At 46.7% G+C, this 18,920-nt stretch overlaps 1 protein-coding gene across 1 annotated transcript in view; it reads right to left on the bottom strand.

The window, feature by feature from the left end:
- Window positions 1-417: 417 nt before the first annotated feature.
- LAMC1 (laminin subunit gamma 1) overlaps window positions 418-18,920 on the bottom strand; it is a 67,090-nt gene continuing 48,587 nt past the window's right edge. Inside the window, exons 6-28 of the mRNA XM_053949943.1 lie at window positions 17,687-17,804; window positions 17,490-17,588; window positions 17,248-17,384; window positions 16,267-16,389; window positions 15,990-16,179; window positions 15,683-15,795; window positions 14,159-14,380; window positions 13,882-14,070; window positions 12,289-12,534; window positions 11,845-11,998; window positions 11,266-11,408; window positions 10,380-10,558; window positions 10,065-10,221; window positions 7,565-7,770; window positions 7,093-7,172; window positions 6,619-6,756; window positions 6,286-6,430; window positions 5,799-5,948; window positions 5,296-5,410; window positions 4,751-4,950; window positions 4,371-4,529; window positions 3,788-3,887; window positions 418-3,424 (exon numbers count right to left, since the gene is read on the bottom strand). Coding sequence (XP_053805918.1) covers window positions 3,168-3,424; window positions 3,788-3,887; window positions 4,371-4,529; window positions 4,751-4,950; window positions 5,296-5,410; window positions 5,799-5,948; window positions 6,286-6,430; window positions 6,619-6,756; window positions 7,093-7,172; window positions 7,565-7,770; window positions 10,065-10,221; window positions 10,380-10,558; window positions 11,266-11,408; window positions 11,845-11,998; window positions 12,289-12,534; window positions 13,882-14,070; window positions 14,159-14,380; window positions 15,683-15,795; window positions 15,990-16,179; window positions 16,267-16,389; window positions 17,248-17,384; window positions 17,490-17,588; window positions 17,687-17,804 — 3,620 coding nt within the window. The 3' untranslated portion in view covers window positions 418-3,167. The remainder of the gene's footprint in view (window positions 3,425-3,787; window positions 3,888-4,370; window positions 4,530-4,750; window positions 4,951-5,295; window positions 5,411-5,798; window positions 5,949-6,285; window positions 6,431-6,618; window positions 6,757-7,092; window positions 7,173-7,564; window positions 7,771-10,064; window positions 10,222-10,379; window positions 10,559-11,265; window positions 11,409-11,844; window positions 11,999-12,288; window positions 12,535-13,881; window positions 14,071-14,158; window positions 14,381-15,682; window positions 15,796-15,989; window positions 16,180-16,266; window positions 16,390-17,247; window positions 17,385-17,489; window positions 17,589-17,686; window positions 17,805-18,920) is intronic.

The raw sequence follows: 18,920 nt of genomic DNA, 5'->3' as shown, positions 1-18,920 counted from the left end.
ATTCAGGTTTTTTTTCTTTTTCCCAGGAGCCCTATCATTTTCTACCTGTTTAATAAAAAGGATTTTTCCCTTACAGCATAAATAAACTCCCCCCAGTTCCTCAGGGCTTTCCAGGAAGACAGTGCCACTCCAACAGCATCAGCACCAACAACATAATATGTTTTTAAGCCCTGGAAAACCAGCAGCTTAAAATCCATCACAGCCATGGCAGTGGAGCAGTGGACACAAGGAAAAACCATCATCCCTGTCATCTGTATCCCACCACATACATTTCCAAGTTTCTTCTCCCTTTTTCCCATACCAAACCAGGATGTTTAAGGAGCAAGAGGTAGAACAGTTGTCTCTTGCAACTTAGACACGTGACCATCAATATTCTACCATGAAAAATAAAGTAATACTCAACAGAATTCCCAGGTATAAGGGGTTACAAATATTCAGACTTTATTATAAATAAGAAATACTGTTTTATACATAAAAACTGCAAGTGTTGCATTTTGTTCACCGCCCCAGACAGCAAGACCACAGATTAAGGCAAAAAAAAGCTGGAGTGAAGGCACATATTGAGAGGGCCAGAGTCAAGAATAAGGTGATGAAGGGATGTCACGTGTCACCCATGACACCCAGCACTCCACCAGCAGCTGTCACATCATCACATTATGTAAAGAAATAACTGGACTTATACAATGAATAATGGCTGTAATGCAGTACTGATTAACAGATCGCTTATAAAGATTTTTTTTTTATTTAAAAATAAAATTCTGTTAAAAACGGCTTAAGAAAAAAAAAAAAAAAAACAAAAACACAAGAGAGCAGGAAACCTTAGGCCTGAGGTTAGCCAGGGCATGCACACATCTGCTCTTCTCACAGCCTTGGCAGAGGTGATGTGGTTACAGCTATCTTCCCAGAGCGACCCAATGTCCCTGTGTGTGCAGGCACAGGGAGCTCTCCTCCAGAGGTGTTTCCAGGCAGGAGGGAAATCCCACAATCATTAAAAGAAGGGATACAAGAGCCATGCAGGGTTTGCTGGGAACACCCCCTGCCCAGCAGCACTGTCTGCACCAAGCCTCCTGCCTTGCACAGTGGTATCAAGATGCCCCCAAATGCAGCTCTCTGACCGCCTCAGCGCTGCTCCCATCTCCCAACAGCGCTACAGCTCCTCACAGCTCAAAGCCACAGCCCCTGCTCCACTCCTGGCACAGCATCCCAGGGGACAAGGGACACAGAACTGGGTGCTGCAGGCACCATGTGGAGCAGGGCTGGCTTTGGAGACAGGGCTGGAAAGCATCCACCCGACAGGCAAAGTGGTTATGGATGGGTGCTGGGGATACAGTAGAGGGAAACAAGCAGGAGCCCAGCTAGGAGAAATCCCAAGTTTTAAGGGAATGATACAGAGAGAAGCAATACATGGTGCACCTGCCCCAATGGCTACAGGGGAAAGCACATAGAGGAGGCCAGGCTGTGCCACTCTGGAAATCTGGCTGAGTATATTTACACACACATACACACATACGAGAGACTTCCTCACACTATAATCATGATAAAAAAATGGAAAAAAAAATAATCACATTCACACAAAAAACATAAATTTGAAATAATTAATAGCACCAGTGTGTGTCAGATAATAATTTCTTCCCCGCTACGCAAACGTACAAAGTTGCATAGTGTTTCAGGATAGATATATACTGGATCTCAGGGGAAGGGGGGAGGGATGCCAGGCTGGAGGCAAGGAGGAAGCTGCAGAGGATGCTCTTGTCTGGGAGCGAGGGGCTCCCCGCCACTCCCACCCAGCACCAGCGAGCACTGCCTGGGGAGGGAGCTTGCAGGGAAGCCGTGGGAGTGGTGTAAAAGGCAGAGCTGCCACCTGAGCCTGGCCTGAGGTCCCTGTGCTGTGGCAGCTTTACAGTGACTGGGAGATCTGGAGGCAAAAAGAAAGGAGGGCACCAGGAAATTCCAGCTCTTCCTCCCAGCTTTAAAACAGGCAAAATGCCAGAGCAATGGCAGGAGAGAGAAAAATCCCACTGTCCTCCCTCAGGAAAAAGATGGGAAATAAAAAAGACCTTTCCATTTCCACTGATGTGCCCCCTTCCTTCCCCACCCAAAGACATTCAGCATGGAGGTCAGCGCAGCTGTCAGAACTCTCTGGATGGCAGCTCTCCTCTTCAGCAAGACTCATCCTGCTTCAACAAACTCATTTGTCAGTCTGACATTCCAAGCCCAGAAAACCAGATCCTCTGGAAATTCAGTAGCAACAGATGGGAATGCAGCTCGTGGCTTCCACACTCTGGCAGTCTGGACTAGCCAGCAGGTAGCAGCTTTCAGATCAGACCCAAATCTTCTCTACAGACCAGAAGTGGGGCTGGCAAGAGTCACCACTCCAGCAGTATCCCATCTTCCCAGAGCCCTAATCAGAGGCCACCTTTTTCTCATAGCAATGCATCCTCACAGAAAGCATTTCAGAAAGAGGCTTCAGCTATTTTGCCAAAGGCTACCAACACTGTTGTATTGGCCACTATGTAATGATGAAAAAAAAAATTCACAGGGTTAGAAGTTGGGAAGAAGGATCTGAATTGAGTGCAGCTATACTGGCCATTACAGTAATACTTTGGTAGCCATCCCCTTCCTTCATAGGGACAAAGAGCTCCAGGACTGAGGATTTTACAGTCAAAGGGAGAAGACAGGAGAGAAAGTTGTGTTAGTTTTGCCTTGCTGTATACAGCTCACATGGTTATTTCTGAACCACAGTATAAAGAGTCCAGAGCATCTCTCATCCTTGCATTAATCAAAGGGAAACTGTGTCTGAGGAAGGGGCAAATGTGGAGTGCTCAGGAAAACAATCTATATAAAAAAAACCCTTTGATGCCCGAAGACGGATATTTAATTTGCTTCTCAATAAAACCCCAAACAAACAAATTAAAAAAACACCCTACAAAAAAACCCAAACAAAACAAAACAAAAAACCAAGGAAAAAAAAAAAAACAAACCAACAAAAAAAAAAAAAAAAAAAAAAAAAAAAAAAAGAAAAAAACTTTCAACTTATCCTGATTTGAAAGGAAACAGTGGCTGCGAGCAGCGAAGAGCTGGGGATTTGGAGAAGGTAATGTGTGTTAAGGCACTCCATGGCTGAACCACCACTCACCAGGGCGATTCCCCCCACCCCCAGCACACCCTTAGGGTTTCTCAATGGACGGGGTGTTGAAACAGCCAGATGGCAAAGTCTTCCTGATGTCTTCCAGGTTGCTAATGTCCTTCAGGATCTCTTCAATGTCCCTGTTGTAGGCCTGTATTGCATCATCTTGCTTCTTGGCTTCTCTCTCAAGGAAAGACACTTTCTGGTCCAGGTCACTATCTTTCATCTGGTCTTTGGCACTGTTCAGGGTACCTTCAATTTCATTCAGTTTGTTCAAGTCCACTGTCTCCAGTTGCCCTGAAAAGCCAGAAGCAAACAGGGAAGTGCATTAAAACCCCTTTGACACCGTGGATGCTCACACAGCTGAGCCCACAGCAGACCTCCATCAGGCCATCTCTAGCTTCTGAAACAGGACCAACCATATGGGAGACATCTCCACTGCTTCAAGAAGTCTTCAGTTTGCTGAAAACCAACACAGAGCATTGCTGAACAAGCTCTGAGGCTACTCCAGAAAAAAAAAAAAAACAAAGTCCTTGCCAAAACCACACAAATCCTATTTCAAGAGATAACAGATCCATCTGGTTCCTCAAACAACATTGGCAGGAAAGCCAGCACACATCAGGAAAACACTCAAAGGCATAGAGTTAAAGACAGTCCTACCTAGCTGATCCAACAGGTCATTAATGACAGTGAGCAGGCTGTTCACAGAGTTCTTAGCTTTTCTTGCATTGTCTTCTGCCTCCTGGGCAGCCTGTGAGGCCTGTAGGATATAAAAAAAATGAAAACACAAAAAAGGTGTAGGGATTACAAAACTGTTGCTTCTCTTCTGCACTTAGTCACCACATCACTGCCTTCTCACCCCAGGACAATAATCCTGCACAAAGATCTTTATCACAGGGCTGGGGAGAAGACTGACAATCTTCAAGTAATCAGTTTTCTGAGTATTTCAGGATGGGGAGCCCTGAAAACTGAGCAGGATTTTGCAGTAAAGGGCAGGATGGAATCAATAGGGCTATACAGTCAGGTTTTAGCTATAATAAAAGGAAAAGCAGCTCTCAAATTCCAGCAGGGAGCCTATGCTAACACACCAGAACTTGTCTTCTTTTCAGTCCCACTTAAAGCTTGAAAGAGTCAGAATACTGGCTGGACCCAGCACTGTCTTTGCAAGAGGAAAGCCTCATTGCCAGGACAGCAGGGAGAAGGCAGCTCCTAGCCACTGCTGTCACCTGCCAGCAGTGCTTACCTCATTTGCCATCTTCATATCCTGCTCAGCATCAGCCTGCTTCCGCTTCAGCTCCTTTTCTGCATCCTGCAGCTGCTTCATCATGTCATCCACTTCCCTGGCCAGTCCTGTCACATCAGCAAAGGTCTTGTCGGCTTCGGCTCTGGTAGCAGCAGCACTCTGCAGCCAACAGGTGGGAGAGGATGGAAAAAGGTGGTGAAGGTGCAGAACTTCCTTCAATCCTTCTCATCAAAATGCACTGATTTCCTATCTTGCCATATTTTGCATTTGCAGTGGGGAATACAGCAGAGAGCACACGGGGCTCACCAGGAACCACTGAAACAGGAGATCATGCAATCACACAGCAGGATCTCAGCAGGGGTGAGCTGCAGCAGACCCACCTTCTGAACAGAGCTGGCAATCTTCTCAGCATCATCTGCTCTGGCCTTGGCCTCACGGGCATCAGCAGCAGCGTTGCCCAGTGCCAGCTCTGCCTGGTGAGTCTTGTTGTTGGCCTCTGCAATGGTCCGGCTGATGGCAGGGATCTTCTTCAGTGCCTCCTCGGCCGCCGTCTTGTTATCGTTCACCCGCCTGTCAAAGTCTAAGGGGGGCAAAGCACATCCTTACCACAAGTTCCAGAAGAGCCTTGGGATGCTCCTTTGACCAAGCTACCCAAGGCTTTGCTGCCCTGACACTGGAGGGATGAAGAGCAAACTGGGATCAGCTCTCCCTATTGCACATCTTCTGATGCTAAATAAGAAAGTTAAAAGGAAATTTCCGGTCCCTGAAAACGCTTATACTTTTTCTTTAAAGAAAAACAAGCCAAAAGAACACACCCAACACTCAGATAAAAGCAATAGTAGGGCCTCTTTAACCAGAATATCCTACAGCCAAGTGACTTGTCACACTGCAATTAAAGGATTCATGCCAAGTGCTTCCTCTTTACCTTTCAGGTTCCTGAGAATGGTATTGGCCTCCTGTAGTGTGCCACTGCTCTTCCGAGCAGCTTCTTCAGCCAGGGCTTTTGCTGCATCTGCTCGAGCCAAGAGCTGGTCTGCAGTCTGAGGAGACATGACATGTGTCAATGTACTCCCACTTTCTGAAGGACAATTGTGTACGTGCATGAAAAAGCACTGTTAAGCCTCAAAGAGGCCATCCAGAACAGCCATGCTTCCTCCGAGACCAGATGAGTGTATGTACTTAGGGAATACCGTTCTGAGTACAAAGTTGACACCACATCTGTCAAATATCTCCTATTTTCCCCACACAGCCTCAAAGCCATTGCTTTTAACCTCTTTCTGCATCTCCTTTTTGGGGCCACTCTTCAGCATTCTTATAATCAATAAATAACGCTAAGACTAAGACAAAATCATTTGCATCTGGCCAGTTACTTGTCTTCCTTGGTTTTTTTTCCCCATGGAACAAAAGCCTGCACAAAGTGGAACTGACCTGTTGCTCTGTCTTCCCTTTCTCCAAGAGGTTCTTTACTTCTAGCTCCTTTCCTTTCATATCTTCTCTCAAGTCCTCATAATCCTTTAGCTTCCTGGCAATTAGTTGATCCAGCTCCTCTGCTTCCTTCTTGATCTTATTTGCTTTATTCTGCAGGTGGAAATCACACACAGATTCCTGAATGTTAAAGAATTCCTGAACAGGTGGTAAATTTTTCCACTTCTACATTCAAGCCAAGACGTCTGGCAAACATTTCACTCAGATTTGTGTCCTTCAGAAACGGGGGAGGTGGGGTTTATGTAGGTAGTTTTCTGCATTTACATCTCCTGCATAAATGTTGCAATTGCATAAAAGCTGGATTAAGCCCAGATGGACAAAAAACCCACAGAGCGTTCTTATGCAGAGAACATTAGCAGAGCACATGAAAGGTATGCCAGCAAGCTAGCAATCTTCAGGAAATACTGCACACGATGGTGCCCACATGTACCTCTAGCCCCGTGGAATCCACAGTAGGCAGGCTGGTGAGATTAGCATATATCTGCAGGGCTCTGTTTCCAGCTTCCTCTGCCTCCGCAAGCACCTTGTTGGCCTGTTTCTCCAGGTCTCGAGAAATATTCCTTGCTTGATTGTACCTAAAAAATTCCCAAGGATCCAGTTATGTAACAGTATTTTTTGTAGAACTGAACTTTAGTAAGAGAGTGGAGAGGCTAAGAAATCAAAAATCACCTCCCACAAAATCCAAAGCATACAGGGGGCTGTCTTAGCTTTAAGCACTGCTCTAAAGTCAGGAAATAAATACAATTTTCTGTTACTGACTCACTTCTGGTTGAGCTCATCAATATCAATTGCAGTTTGGTTTTCTCCAGCCAGTGTCTTCAGCAGCAGTTGATACGCTTCCGTGGAAGTATCATTTGCAGCCTTGGCTGTGCGAACAATCTCATCAGCTTCCTTTTTATGCCTGATGGCAAAGAAAAATAATGCCATTAGATTTGTCAGTCAATAGTTTTTATCCTTAGTTCTTGATTATATTCTCTCTTACTTCTCCTTCTTTCCTTCCCCCAGATGTACGTATGGGAGATGCTGAAACATTTGTAATGGAAGATGGTTGCCACATCTGTCATCCACATGAGAATGTTTGCCCTCAGTGCTACACAGCCATCATCCCACAGCACCAGTCCCTTAAGCAGCAAAGGGTGTGTGTTTCCTAGCCTGCAAATGAAATTCTACTTCCCCCTTGTAGAGAAGAGCAGGGCCCTAACATAGGCCACGATGAGTGTGTCTTGCCACAGCCTACCTTTCTGCCAGCTTACGGGCCTCTTCTGCCAACAGAGTCATGTTGTTGGGGTCCCCGCTTTGCTCTGGAGGTGTAATGGACTGGAAAAGAAAAAGAAAGGAAAAAAAACATTTAAAGCTCTTTTTTCATCTTTTATTCGTATTTGCTTTAAATATTTATTGTCATTATCTTAATGCTTAGAGATGTGTCTAACCTACTTCCCACTTCTCTGTATGTTTTTCTTAAGTCCATGCAGTTTCCACCACTGGTTATCCCTTGAAAAACAACTGTGCTAATATTTATTTTAGACTTTTGCATTGGTTTGGGCTAAGATACTATCTGTGACTGACAGTGGTGAACTTCATTGATTTCCCATGATCTTGATGCAAATTTGCTGTTTGAGGGAGAGAGCAAGTGGAGAAGCACACCAGAGGCACAGAAGGAAAGGCCCTCAGCCTCTCGCAGCTGTGTGGGATCTCAGCAGCACACTCACCACGTTGTCAGCTGCCATCCTGGCCTTCTCCAGCATATCAGAAGCCATGCTGATCAGGTCCTCAGTGTCCTCCACCCGCACCCGGGCCTGCTCCGCCAGGTTCTCCGTGTCCTGCACTGTGCCCTGGATGTTCCTCAGCCTGTTGAGCTGACTCACTAAGGTGCTGTTGATGTCTTTGAGACGATCCATGAGTCCCTGATCTACGTCTGAAACACAGGACAAAAAAGAGAGGAAGCAAAATTAATTAGAGCAGGAAGAGAGGCTGGAGCAGCAGCTTACCACGGCAGGCACCATGTTGGTAGGTTAATCCCCTACTGGAAGGGAAGCGGGCAAAGGCATTTCACAAGTCACTTAGCTTGAGATCAAAGCCATAATCAGAATGTGCACCAAACAGAAAAATGAAAAGCCATTAACTGCTAATAAGACAATCCCGCTGGGTGTTGGAACTGACTCTGATGGGTGATTTTGTGTTCAGAATCATCAATATTTTACTTAAAATAACTAACAATTTTAGGTCAACTCTCTCATTGACTTAAAATGACAACAGAGCTGCTCCTCAATAGGTACAAAATGTCTGTTTTGTGAATTCTCTTTAGCTTATCTCCTAGAAATTAAGCAGAGATGAACGAATAGTGCAGATGTACATTTTTCCACAGTCAGGGAACAATGGATACTCCGAAGAAAGACCTAAGGAGCTCCATATGGAGCAGCCAGGAGCTGTGTGGAATAGCAAACCTACTCCAAACTCTCCCCAAACCAAAGGGCTGACAAAAGCTGGCAGGATAAAGCCTTGATTCTCACATATGCAGGACTTGAAAGGCACCCACACTTCACCAAATTTTCGGACCATCAGGTAACTCCCCACAACAGCATCTTAATAATGGAGGCATCACAGTACAGGTATGTGCCTCACAACCAAGGCAGTTATTTCTGAAAAGCTGAGAGTGTTATCAAGAATTAAAGTGCAAGAAGAAGCCCACAGAACTTCAAAATTAAGATTGGTCAAATTGATGTATTGGTTGAACATGAATGTTTTGACACATTTCAAAAACATACTACCACAGAAAAACAGAAATAACTTCTTTAGGTGTGCAAAGATTTTTGCAAGGGTAGTTTTTCTTGCATTTACTTTGCCCTCTTAGTAAGAGAAGAACCTGGAGCTGGGGAAGGGTTTGGAGTACAAATTTCACGAGGAGCAGCTGAAGGAGCTGGAAAGGGGCTCAGCCTGGAGAAAAGGAGGCCCAGGGGAGACCTTCTGTCTATCCACAACTCCTGACAGGAGGGTGCACCCAGGGGGGTCGGACTCTGCTTCCAAGGAACAGGGACAGGATGAGAGGAAACAGCTTCAAGCTGTGCCTGGGGAGGTTTTGGTTGGATAGCAAGAAAAATTTCTTCATTTAAAGGGCTGTCCACGGAAATGCTGGAATCACCATCCCTGGAGGGATTTAAAAGCTGGGTGGATGTGGCAATTGGGAACATGGGTTAGTGGTGGCCTTGGCAGTGCTGGGGGGCAGGGAACAGTTGGACTTGATCTTAAGGGTCTTTCCAAATAAATGATTCTATGATTCCAAGACAGAAAGACCGATCAAAAATTCCACCACAAAAACAAATCCATTCCCTCATCTTTCTCCAATCCCCACCCTGCTACCCCCTTATGTGGTACTATCATCTAGGCATGGATGCCAAGCAGGCAGTATAAATCTACCTCAGCTAAAGCTGAGAAAAGCTTAAGCAACCATTCTCACTGGCAGGAATCTTCCCAAGCAAATGCCAGCATTGGATGCGTGTTAGCTTTTTCCCAGCTTCACACAAAGGGGACAAATTTTCCCAAAATGGTCTGAAATCACGGAACCAGCTCCCAGGGGAACATCTTTTACTGCAAAGTCAATAGTCTTCTTCAGGGCTCTCTTTTCCAAAACACACATCATCTTATATATTAAAGAGACCCTAAGGACAAACCACTGTCACAAGCATGACAAACATCCTGCTCACAGACATCCCATGGTAGTGGCGACAACACAAGAATCAACTTGAAACAGAGTTTAACAGGAAAAACAGCATTCTTCAGAATATTCTACACTTTATGGTGGGATAATTAAGTTTGCCATCAGAATTTTGAAGCCTTCGTTCTGATTGCTGATGATCAGAACAAGAACTACTTGATCCAAGATGTTGGAGCAAATTTAAAGCATAATAAGTATACTTCAAAGTTTTCTGCTTGTGTTAGAAATAAAACCCTCCTTTGCATCAAAAGAGGGTAACACATAAAACACTTCCATCCATACAGAGCTAGAGGCAGATCTTTACTTCCATGTACAACGAAGACCACTGTCAAACAGCATGGATAAAGCACAGCCACTGTTGTTATGATAATAACATTCACTGACTCAGTGCTGCCTTAAATTGCTGTCAATCCTGGAGCACAGAACTGGCTTGAAATAAAACATGCTGTCTCCAAAGAACTCATTTAGTTGGTCCATGTCTGATCAGGTCAACTCACCTTTGCTCTTTTGTGCTTCATGGAGCAGCTCCGTAACTTCTCTTTCTGCCTGCTTCAACCGCTCTTCGAAGGCTTCATCAGTTACAGTTTCTTCTCTGGTACCCAGATTTGCTATAAGATTTTCCAACTCCTGCAGCCTTTGACGTTGCTCTGCCACCTATATAAGAGGGACAGAGCACACCTGTGACACAGCAAAGCACCTTGAGCCACTCTGCTTTCAGCAACCACCAACAGTCATGGGCCGGAACGCTGCACAAGTGGACACGTGCCACCATCTCCAGCGGTACCAACAGCAGTCAGTGTCTGTGGCCTTACCTTATCTTTCACTAGTCTGTAACAGGCTGGACACTCCTGGCAGCCTGGCCACGAGCGGTTGTAGAAATAATTCTCCTCACACTGGTTGCAGCGGCTCCCCACGAAGCCTTCCTTGCACTCACAGTGACCGTTCTCCCGGCACTGCAGGGACCGCGAGCCCTCAGGATCACAGTCGCAGGCTGCAGGGGAGTTAAACCTCAGTCAGACTGCAGAAGAGGCAGAAATACCCTAACACCCACAGGATGAGAGGAAAGGCTTAATACCCTAAAAAAACCTGCAAGAGCTATGGGGCACAAACCCACAGCTGGACTTCCCAGTGATCACAGTGCTTCTACTCACAAGCAGGATCCAACATTCACTGTGTGTGTTCAGTGTTGCTATTACCTCTCACACAAAGCATCATTCTACCCCACTGCATTGTAAACAACTGCTGGTTGTAGTTTTGCTGCTCTTTACAGGCAGGGATATCAATGAGGAAAGTTTGGATCAACCTGCTTTGCAATCATGTTTACAAGATCAGCTGCTCCTCAAGGCAGAACCTGGATACTGAGGCCACCTGCAGAGTAACTGTGCAGGGACACATAAGGAAACAGGGCTGCTGGAGGCCAAGATGCAGAGAATACATTTACACCAAGGAGAAGTAGATATTTACAAAGTTGGATATCTAGTAAGTAGGACAAGAAAAAGGTAACAAAAGAAGACGGGGATAAGCTGTAGTACAGAAAACAAATTTTTGTCAAGAACAGTGTGGACATAAAAGTGCCAACTTCTGCTGTGATGAGGAGCGAGGTGACAAAATAGCTTCCCAGAGGCAGAAGGAAAGCAAAGGCAGGGCTGGGTGTGCAACATCCTTCCCATCTGCCTCGCTCTGGCCCCTCAGACTTACGTTTACAGCCTTCAGAGCCAAAGCCGAAGTGGTTGCCCTCACATCTGTCACAGTGCTGGCCGGTGACGCCTGGCTGGCACTCGCACTGCCCCGTCCGGATGTCACACTGCCCGCTGGTGGAGCCCAGCGCGTGGCAGTTGCACCTGGGGGAGGCAGGCACACGTCAGATGTGACACAGAAGGGACATGCGGGGCCAAGTGCCCCCCTGAAGTGCACAGCTCAACATTTGCATTTGCCAAAAGCCACTTTTCTTGCTGTGAAGATGCAGCAGGCGAGGCATGGAGCTTTTGAACTATGCAAGGTCACTTGCTGCCCGCACTAAAAAAAGAACCCAAGAGCCCCTGCTACAATCATGAAGTCATGTGGCAGTTTTCTATTTAAGATTTAGAGCTCTTTATAAAGCTATTTATAAGTCAGGCTTTTTGTACAGCCTCAGTAGCTGCTCCTTGACCACTGCTCTTCCCCACCCAGAGCGGCAGAGGCACACCTGTTACTTGTGACAAACATCACATTCCTGCACAATGTAAGCACAGACCCTCCAGAACCGGAGTCTCTGCCCCAAGCCAAGCCAAACCTCACCTCTCACAGCCACGTCCACTCTGGAGGTTGAAGAATCCAGGCTCACAGGCACTGCAGTCCCTCCCAGTGACGTGAGACAAGCACTCACACTGCCCAGTCACTTGATTGCAGATCGTCTGCTGATTCACTGTGCCGTAGGGATTGCAGTGACAAGCTGCAAAAATAAAAAGGTATGGAGAAACATGCACGAAGTTAGAAATCCCTTGTGGTATTGGTACTTAGCCTAATGGGCCTGAATCCAAAGCACATGGCCACCCAGCCCCTGCATCACACAATGCTTTTGCTTTGATAGCACTAAGTGCCCACAAACACAAGGACTTTCGCAAGCTCAAACCACCAAATCAGGGTAAAGCCACACATTGCTGCTGATGGGCACAAGTGACAGCCTGACAGCAGCTCCTGGGGACAAAACCATTTTTAAATGCAACAAGAAGCAAGCCTCACCTCTGCACTTGTCAGCGGGGTCAGGGGCCAGGGGGTTCCCGAAGAAGCCATCCTTGCAGCGGTCACAGTAGAAGCCGGCGGTGTTGTAGATGCACTTGAGGCACTCGCCGGTCTGGCGGTCGCAGTTGCCCACAGCATTGGGGTCGATGTTGTTGTTGCACTGGCACAGGCGGCAGGGCCTCACGGCACCGTTTCTGCCCAGCGGGTCTCCGAAATAGGCATCATCACACAGCTCACACCTCTTGCCTGGGACACAACACAGACACGGGTGCTGCAGCAGAAAGCTCTTTGCTGCCATCTCCCATGGATCCCCTTTGCAGTCCCTTCTGAAAAGTAAACTCTTCAGCTTCTTCCCTTTCATCCTTCTGTTGGGGCCAGACACAAATCCCTCCTCATCTCTAAATTCAAGCAGATTTTTCACTGGAACTTTGCAGTATGAATTATTTCCGTTCTTCCTTCCCCTCCTATCCCTTTAAGGCAAACCTATTTGGTGCAAGTTGTTGTTAATTTAAGAATCCCAAGAGGTAGAGTTCCATGTGGCATCGCTGCTCCAGGAAGCTCCTCTGCCAATGAGACCTGCCAAACCTCCACAGGCAGCCACTGAAGTATTTGATTCAGCAGCTTCCTACACTTATTGCAGATCTGACCTCCCCAGCCAATTATGAGTTCCATTTCTTAGGCAGTTCTTGCACAAACAACCCCCCTTTTTCCTCACATCCCAAAAAGGTGGCATGAGACAGGAGAAACTCTTCTGCAATCACATTGCTACAAGAAAGATCAGATGCTACAGACACCTGAGCTGAAGGGCACCTGGGGCCTGGACTCTGCTTTGGTTCACAATGCAGTGGCAACCCACAGGAATCCCCATGAGCTGCTTATGTGCCTGGTCAGAGACTTTCCTAAGCACTCAAGAATTTACAGGTATTCTGTACTTTGGACTCTGTCATGCCAAGCATGAAATCAGCAGAGAAGCATGAAGGCTCCCAGTCATCCTAGGGCTTCCTTGCTGCTTGCAGGCAGAACAAAAGTTTCTGCTTAACAACTCAGCTACATGCTTAGACTTCACAGCTTATTGCTAAGAAAAAAAGATCAGTATCTGTTCACATATTTCTCCTTAAAATTACTGAGCACTAGTTTGATCTTCTGTTTTTTTGGGCAGCATTCGTGAGTCACTGCAGCCCTCCTGCTCTTCCTAGGAAGCATCCTGTAGTGCATCGCTGGCTGGCAAACTGCACCTTCTAATTTTATTTCAGTCTGACCTGCCTTCCTGGCTCTTTTAAATCTATTTTCTGCCCAACACCATGCCATCATCAGAGCTCTACTGGAAGGCAGCACGGCTCTCCTATACAGCACAGAAATGGTCAGTCTTTGCAGATAAAGCTTTTTGTTCTCAAGAAATAGGCATGAAAAACATGTGAAGCCCCAAGCCTCACACAGGACAGAAAATAGGGCTGAGGAAGGAAGAAGGATTTGAACCAGAAGAGGCAGCAGCTTTCAGAGCTACTCACTGTGGATCAGAGAACAAGAACTAGCAGGAGACACATTTCCACAAGCATGTGGATGTAGAAGAAGATGTTTTGTGTAGGAACACACCTGTAGTGCCAGCCTGGCAGCTGGTGCACACGACCTCCTTGGTGCGGGGCACAATGGCGCAGCTCGAGGTGCCTGGGCACGGGCAGGGCTGGCAGTCGGAGGCCGTGCCGGCCGTGGCATCGCCGTAATACCCATCGCTGCACTTCTCACAGTGAGTCCCCGCCGTGTTATCCCTGCAATTGCACGCGCCTGCAACAGAGAGGGACGCGAGTTTTGCTTCACTGTCCAATCCAGAAAAGAAGAACCACGCTCTTGCCGCTCCTGTTTGCTCTCTTACCCGTCTCGGGATCACACGTCTCGCTGTGCCCGTTGCACGTGCAGGGCACGCAGGGGCTGTAGGGCCCGAGGCTTGGGGTCTCTCGGCGGTACCCAGCGGTGCAGCGCTCACAGAACTGCCCCTCGTATCCCACTGGACATGAGCAGCTCTCCACCCAGGCCACAGGCACACCGGCTCCGGGGCGAGCACTCGTGATGGTGACGTCATCCAGGTGACCGGCACCTAGAAAGCACCAAGGGGCAAACCCTTTGTAACCACAAAGGCTATCATCACCGCTCCCCCAAACACAGCTGAACGGTACGAGGGGCACACAGGGGGTGCTTGCAGTTGGTAAGATGAATCGAGATGCAAAACGCTCCAGGAAGCTTTAGAGAGATGAGCAAAGATGCACTAGAGCCCACCAAGGGAACATGCAGGGTAGGAAAGATGAGAATGACAATATAGAGGAGAATCTGAGAACAGCAGCTGAGCGAGCACAGCCAATTAAAATTAAGTTATATTTCACATGTGTATGGTTCCATTTCCAAATCAAATACCAAAACCAATTCCTGGCTTTCAAGGCAAAACAGACCATGTCTCCAGCAATCTTAATACACCATCTGCAAACCACGCCTCAGGACAAACTCTTCAACTATTCCTCTCAAGCCATTCCTTCCTCTGGCATTTCAGCACTTCCCTCCTCTAGTCCCAGCCCCTTCCCTGGAGCAAAACAGAGCTCAGACACAACATAGCTGACTTTTAACTTATACCACTGTGTCTGTACCACTGCAGCAGCTCCAGTGCACTGAGCAGAGCCTCAGCTCCTACATATTAGCAGTGGCTACAGCGCTCAGGGATAGCTTGCTCCCCCACCTTTCTTCCCCTCCATTTCACAACCCCACATTCCTCATTATGGGCCACCCCTCTGAAAACATTTGCTGTTCTCCCACCTTTACCAAATGCAAATTCATCCTTTGCATCTTTCTGCAAATTTTTTTCACCACACAGCAATACCTAAGGACCTACTTTTGCTTCTAATTCATGCCCATTTTTATAAATCTTCATCATGAGGAACTTTCACTCAGGTCTTGCACAGGCAGCACTTTAGACCTTGTCCTTCCCATTTGTCATGTCAAGGCAAGACCCAGAAAGAGGGGGGATGTAACCATTTCCAGTGTAGCAAAACGAAAGCCAAGTGTTGTAAACTTCCTACATCCTCCTTCAATACTCTGTACTATGTATTTTTACCAATTGGAGGATAGTGGCTATTAAACAAAGAAAAATTCCCATGTCTAGAGCAAGGAATCAGCAGTTGGTATGTGTTCAGCTTTCAGACATTCAAAGACAACACTTTTCTTTCCCACATCCTCTTGAGGAGGCCTGGGAGAAGATGCTACACAGGAAAGCTAGGTGAAAAGCCATTGGCACAAGCTTTGCCAAATAAACTGCCACAGCTGTTTATGGCTGGGCCCTACAATGAAGCAACCCAAGCACTAAACAAATGAGTTTGCCCCCTCTTCTGCAACGTTCTGCTCAGCGACTTACTTCTCTCACTGTATGTCCCACGGATCTTGATGGAAGTCAAGTTGTGGAGAAGCTTTTGGAATTCAAATGCTGTAAGAGCAGGCCTCCACGGGTAATCTGCAGCCTCATGGAGCCTGGGGAGAAGAGGCAAGCATCATCAGCACAGCTTTCAGCTGCTAACAGCTGCACCCTCTCAAAAACTGCCTTTGCAACAGTGCTGTGCTATTGCAACATCACCCACACAAGTTTAAACCTAATGACCTCTGTTTCCTCAAGAGCTCAGAGGCCAAAGGCAGCCCAGGCCAGGTGACAGCTGCTCCCACTGTACCTGAAGGTGTAGGTCTGCACATTCTCACTGGGGTAGGAGTTGCCCTGGGCAATGAGAGGCACCGACACTCTCAGCCCAGCCCCCTCCAGCACCAGGTCCTCTGCAGAGAGGCGCGTGTCCCGCCTGTCCACATGGAAGGAGAAGGTCAGGTTTTGCCCGTAACTCAAAACCTGGTTGCCCAAGAACTTGCCTGAAAGGGGAAGAAATCCTTACAGTTAGGGGACAGAACACAAAGGGCACAAGCAGCACAGAAAGCCATGCCTTTAGAATGACCTACGTGGTGCAACGAAGTACATGGGGAAGTAGGTGTCTGAGATAACAGAGATATCCTGGGTCTCGGCACTCCACTGCAGCAAGACTTCTGAGCCATCACGCTGCTCAGCACGCCACTCATCCTCTCCTGAAGAATCAGATGGGCAAGAATGAACAGCCTTGGAAGACACAGATTTGCACACACTTCTCACATCACGTAGTTAATCTAACGTGCCTGCATAGGCACTGACAGGCTGCAGAAAGCAGCTGTGCAGAAGAATTTAAACAGTAAACACCATCTTTACAGTTTAAGCCCCTGACTCAAGTGCTGACTTGAAACCTCTGAACTCTGAACCCTCTTGACGACTACTTGTCCAAAACCTTCTTTTCTAAAGAGCTTAAGCAGAGCTAGAAAAACCTGCAGGCCCCTACGATTTGTTGAGAGCTGCAGACTTCCTATGAACCGTTCTCCAGTGGAATTTTCATTAAAAAGATGTTCTTTTCAGACTACGCAGCATGAAAACATGCATACACATGAAACTGACTGCATGAAAGAAACAGATTTTTCCTGGGCTTACAGACTCATTGGAAACACAACTGCGTTTTATTCAGAGCCGTTTAAACCCTGAATCTAAAGTGATTTTGATCCTCTCAATCACAAAATCTTGACTTGGTTCTAGAACTGAGGAAACTCTGCTTTGTCAGCACACCTCTCAGGACAGAAGAAGTTTCTATTTGCAATTCCCACTTGCACCTGCACGGTGTACAAAAACTGTGTGCCTGAGGCCAGGGCTGTGAATTCCTGCCTCCCTATCTGAACAAACAAGCTGCAGACATGGAAGCTCCAGGTAGCTTCAGCACTTCCAAAAGAGGGATCCTAGACCTGCCTGCCCAAGGTTTGTGGTCTTGCACAGAAAGGAAGGAGTTGGGGTTTTTTAATAGCTTCTGACTTGAGCTACTTTTAATAGCTTCTGAACCTGAGATACAAAGGAAAGCTTAATTTTACCAAACTCAAAGTTGGAGGTGATGCTATAGATACTGTAGCCCACAGCACTGGTGCAGACTGAAGAGTGTCCAAAACAGAAGCAGGGAGTACAGCCTCTTGGATTGGAGGAATCCAGATGGAAAAATCCAGGTTTGCATCTGAAGATGCGAAAGAAAGAAAATTAATTTCCCTGATGTTTAACCCCAGGTCCTTGCTCAAATGTTTTTCATTCTTGAAACAAAGCCATGGGAAGAAAAACTCACCTCTCACAGTGGAATCCTTCCACATTGTCCTTGCACGCACACCGCCCTGTCTCAACGTTGCACTCCCCTGTGCTGCCAGCAGCATTGCAAGAACAGGGCCTGGGGGAGTCAGGAGAGAGGTTAGTTCAGTAAGAGCCACATAGAGAAAGCTTTAAAAAAGCCTAGCTTTCCTTTTAGAGAGCTGCAATCCTCCTTACCTGCACCCAGCTTCGGAGAGGGAGTGGAACCCTGGCTGGCACCGGTCACACTTGTCCCCCATCACACCGGGCTTGCAGCTGCACTGGCCGTAGCTGTCACACTGTGTGCTGAGGGAGCCTGTGGGGACAGCAGGGACAGGTACCTCAGCACACACATATGGCTCCATCAGCTACTCAAACTTTACACAATGGCCAAGAAATACGGAAGCAGAAAGCGGGAAGCACAGCCTCAAGCCGATGAGCGACAGCTTACCTAAAGACTGCCTCTAGTTCACAGGGATTCTTTCCCTGGCAGCTCTAGACAGATGAACTGTTATCTAGTCTTCCCAAACTATACTCAGCCTTTTACTCCTACTAACCAACCTTTCTATATATAAAATATAATTTTAACTTCAAATTGCTTTCTTCTGCTTCATCCTCAGTGCTACATTTGCATGCCTCCAATTCCACATCTGTTTTACTCTGCAATATGTAATTTCCAAGATTTTATTCCCTGAATCCCTTGTGCTCCCCCTAATCAGCATCTCTCCTTTCCCTGACCTCTCCCTTTCACACTCCAATTTCCTTCCTTGATTCCTAAGTTGCATTTAAAGACTAAACTGCCTCTTTGGAACAAGGCTGCATGTGCCACTATGAATCCTAGTAAACTCATGAGCAAAACCCTCATTTTTGGAAGGATGCCTTCCTCAGTACTGCTCCATTCAAGCAGTCTTGCACAAAAAGCAGTAGCAGGGTTCTTTAATCCATAGTGGACAAAATGCTTTCTCCCAAGCATCCATGTAGCTGCCAGCCTCAGAGCTGTCAGCACTGTAAGAGTTAACTAGCAGGAGAAAAATATTTTAATATACAGAAATAGTTGCTTGTTTCCACTTCAATCCACACCAGAAGATTATAGCAAAGTGAAGAGTTATAAGATGATTAGGCTGGACGGGACAGAAGAACTCACAAAACCTTTACCATATACAGCCAAAGTTCAAATCTCCTTTTCAGTCCCACTTAGGATTATTTAGGAAAAAAGAGTACTTGACAAAAAATACTAGTCCAAACATATCCAGGGGATTCAAATACACCCTGGGTGTCAGTGCGTCATTGCATACAAGCTAATGGCTAAGTTATAAACCCTTTGGAAGCTGTCCTTAAAGACCCAATAAGTCACTTCCCTGCATCTTTTCAACCATCTCAGCTCACACCAATCCACATCCCTCTTAAAATAGGGTCTAACAAAAGGATCCAG

This window comes from Vidua chalybeata, chromosome 9 (genome assembly GCF_026979565.1).
Source record: "Vidua chalybeata isolate OUT-0048 chromosome 9, bVidCha1 merged haplotype, whole genome shotgun sequence".
NCBI classification, from domain to species: Eukaryota; Metazoa; Chordata; class Aves; order Passeriformes; family Viduidae; genus Vidua; species Vidua chalybeata.
Note: the sequence above shows the minus strand (reverse complement) of the source record. Positions and strands in the feature narration are given on the sequence as shown.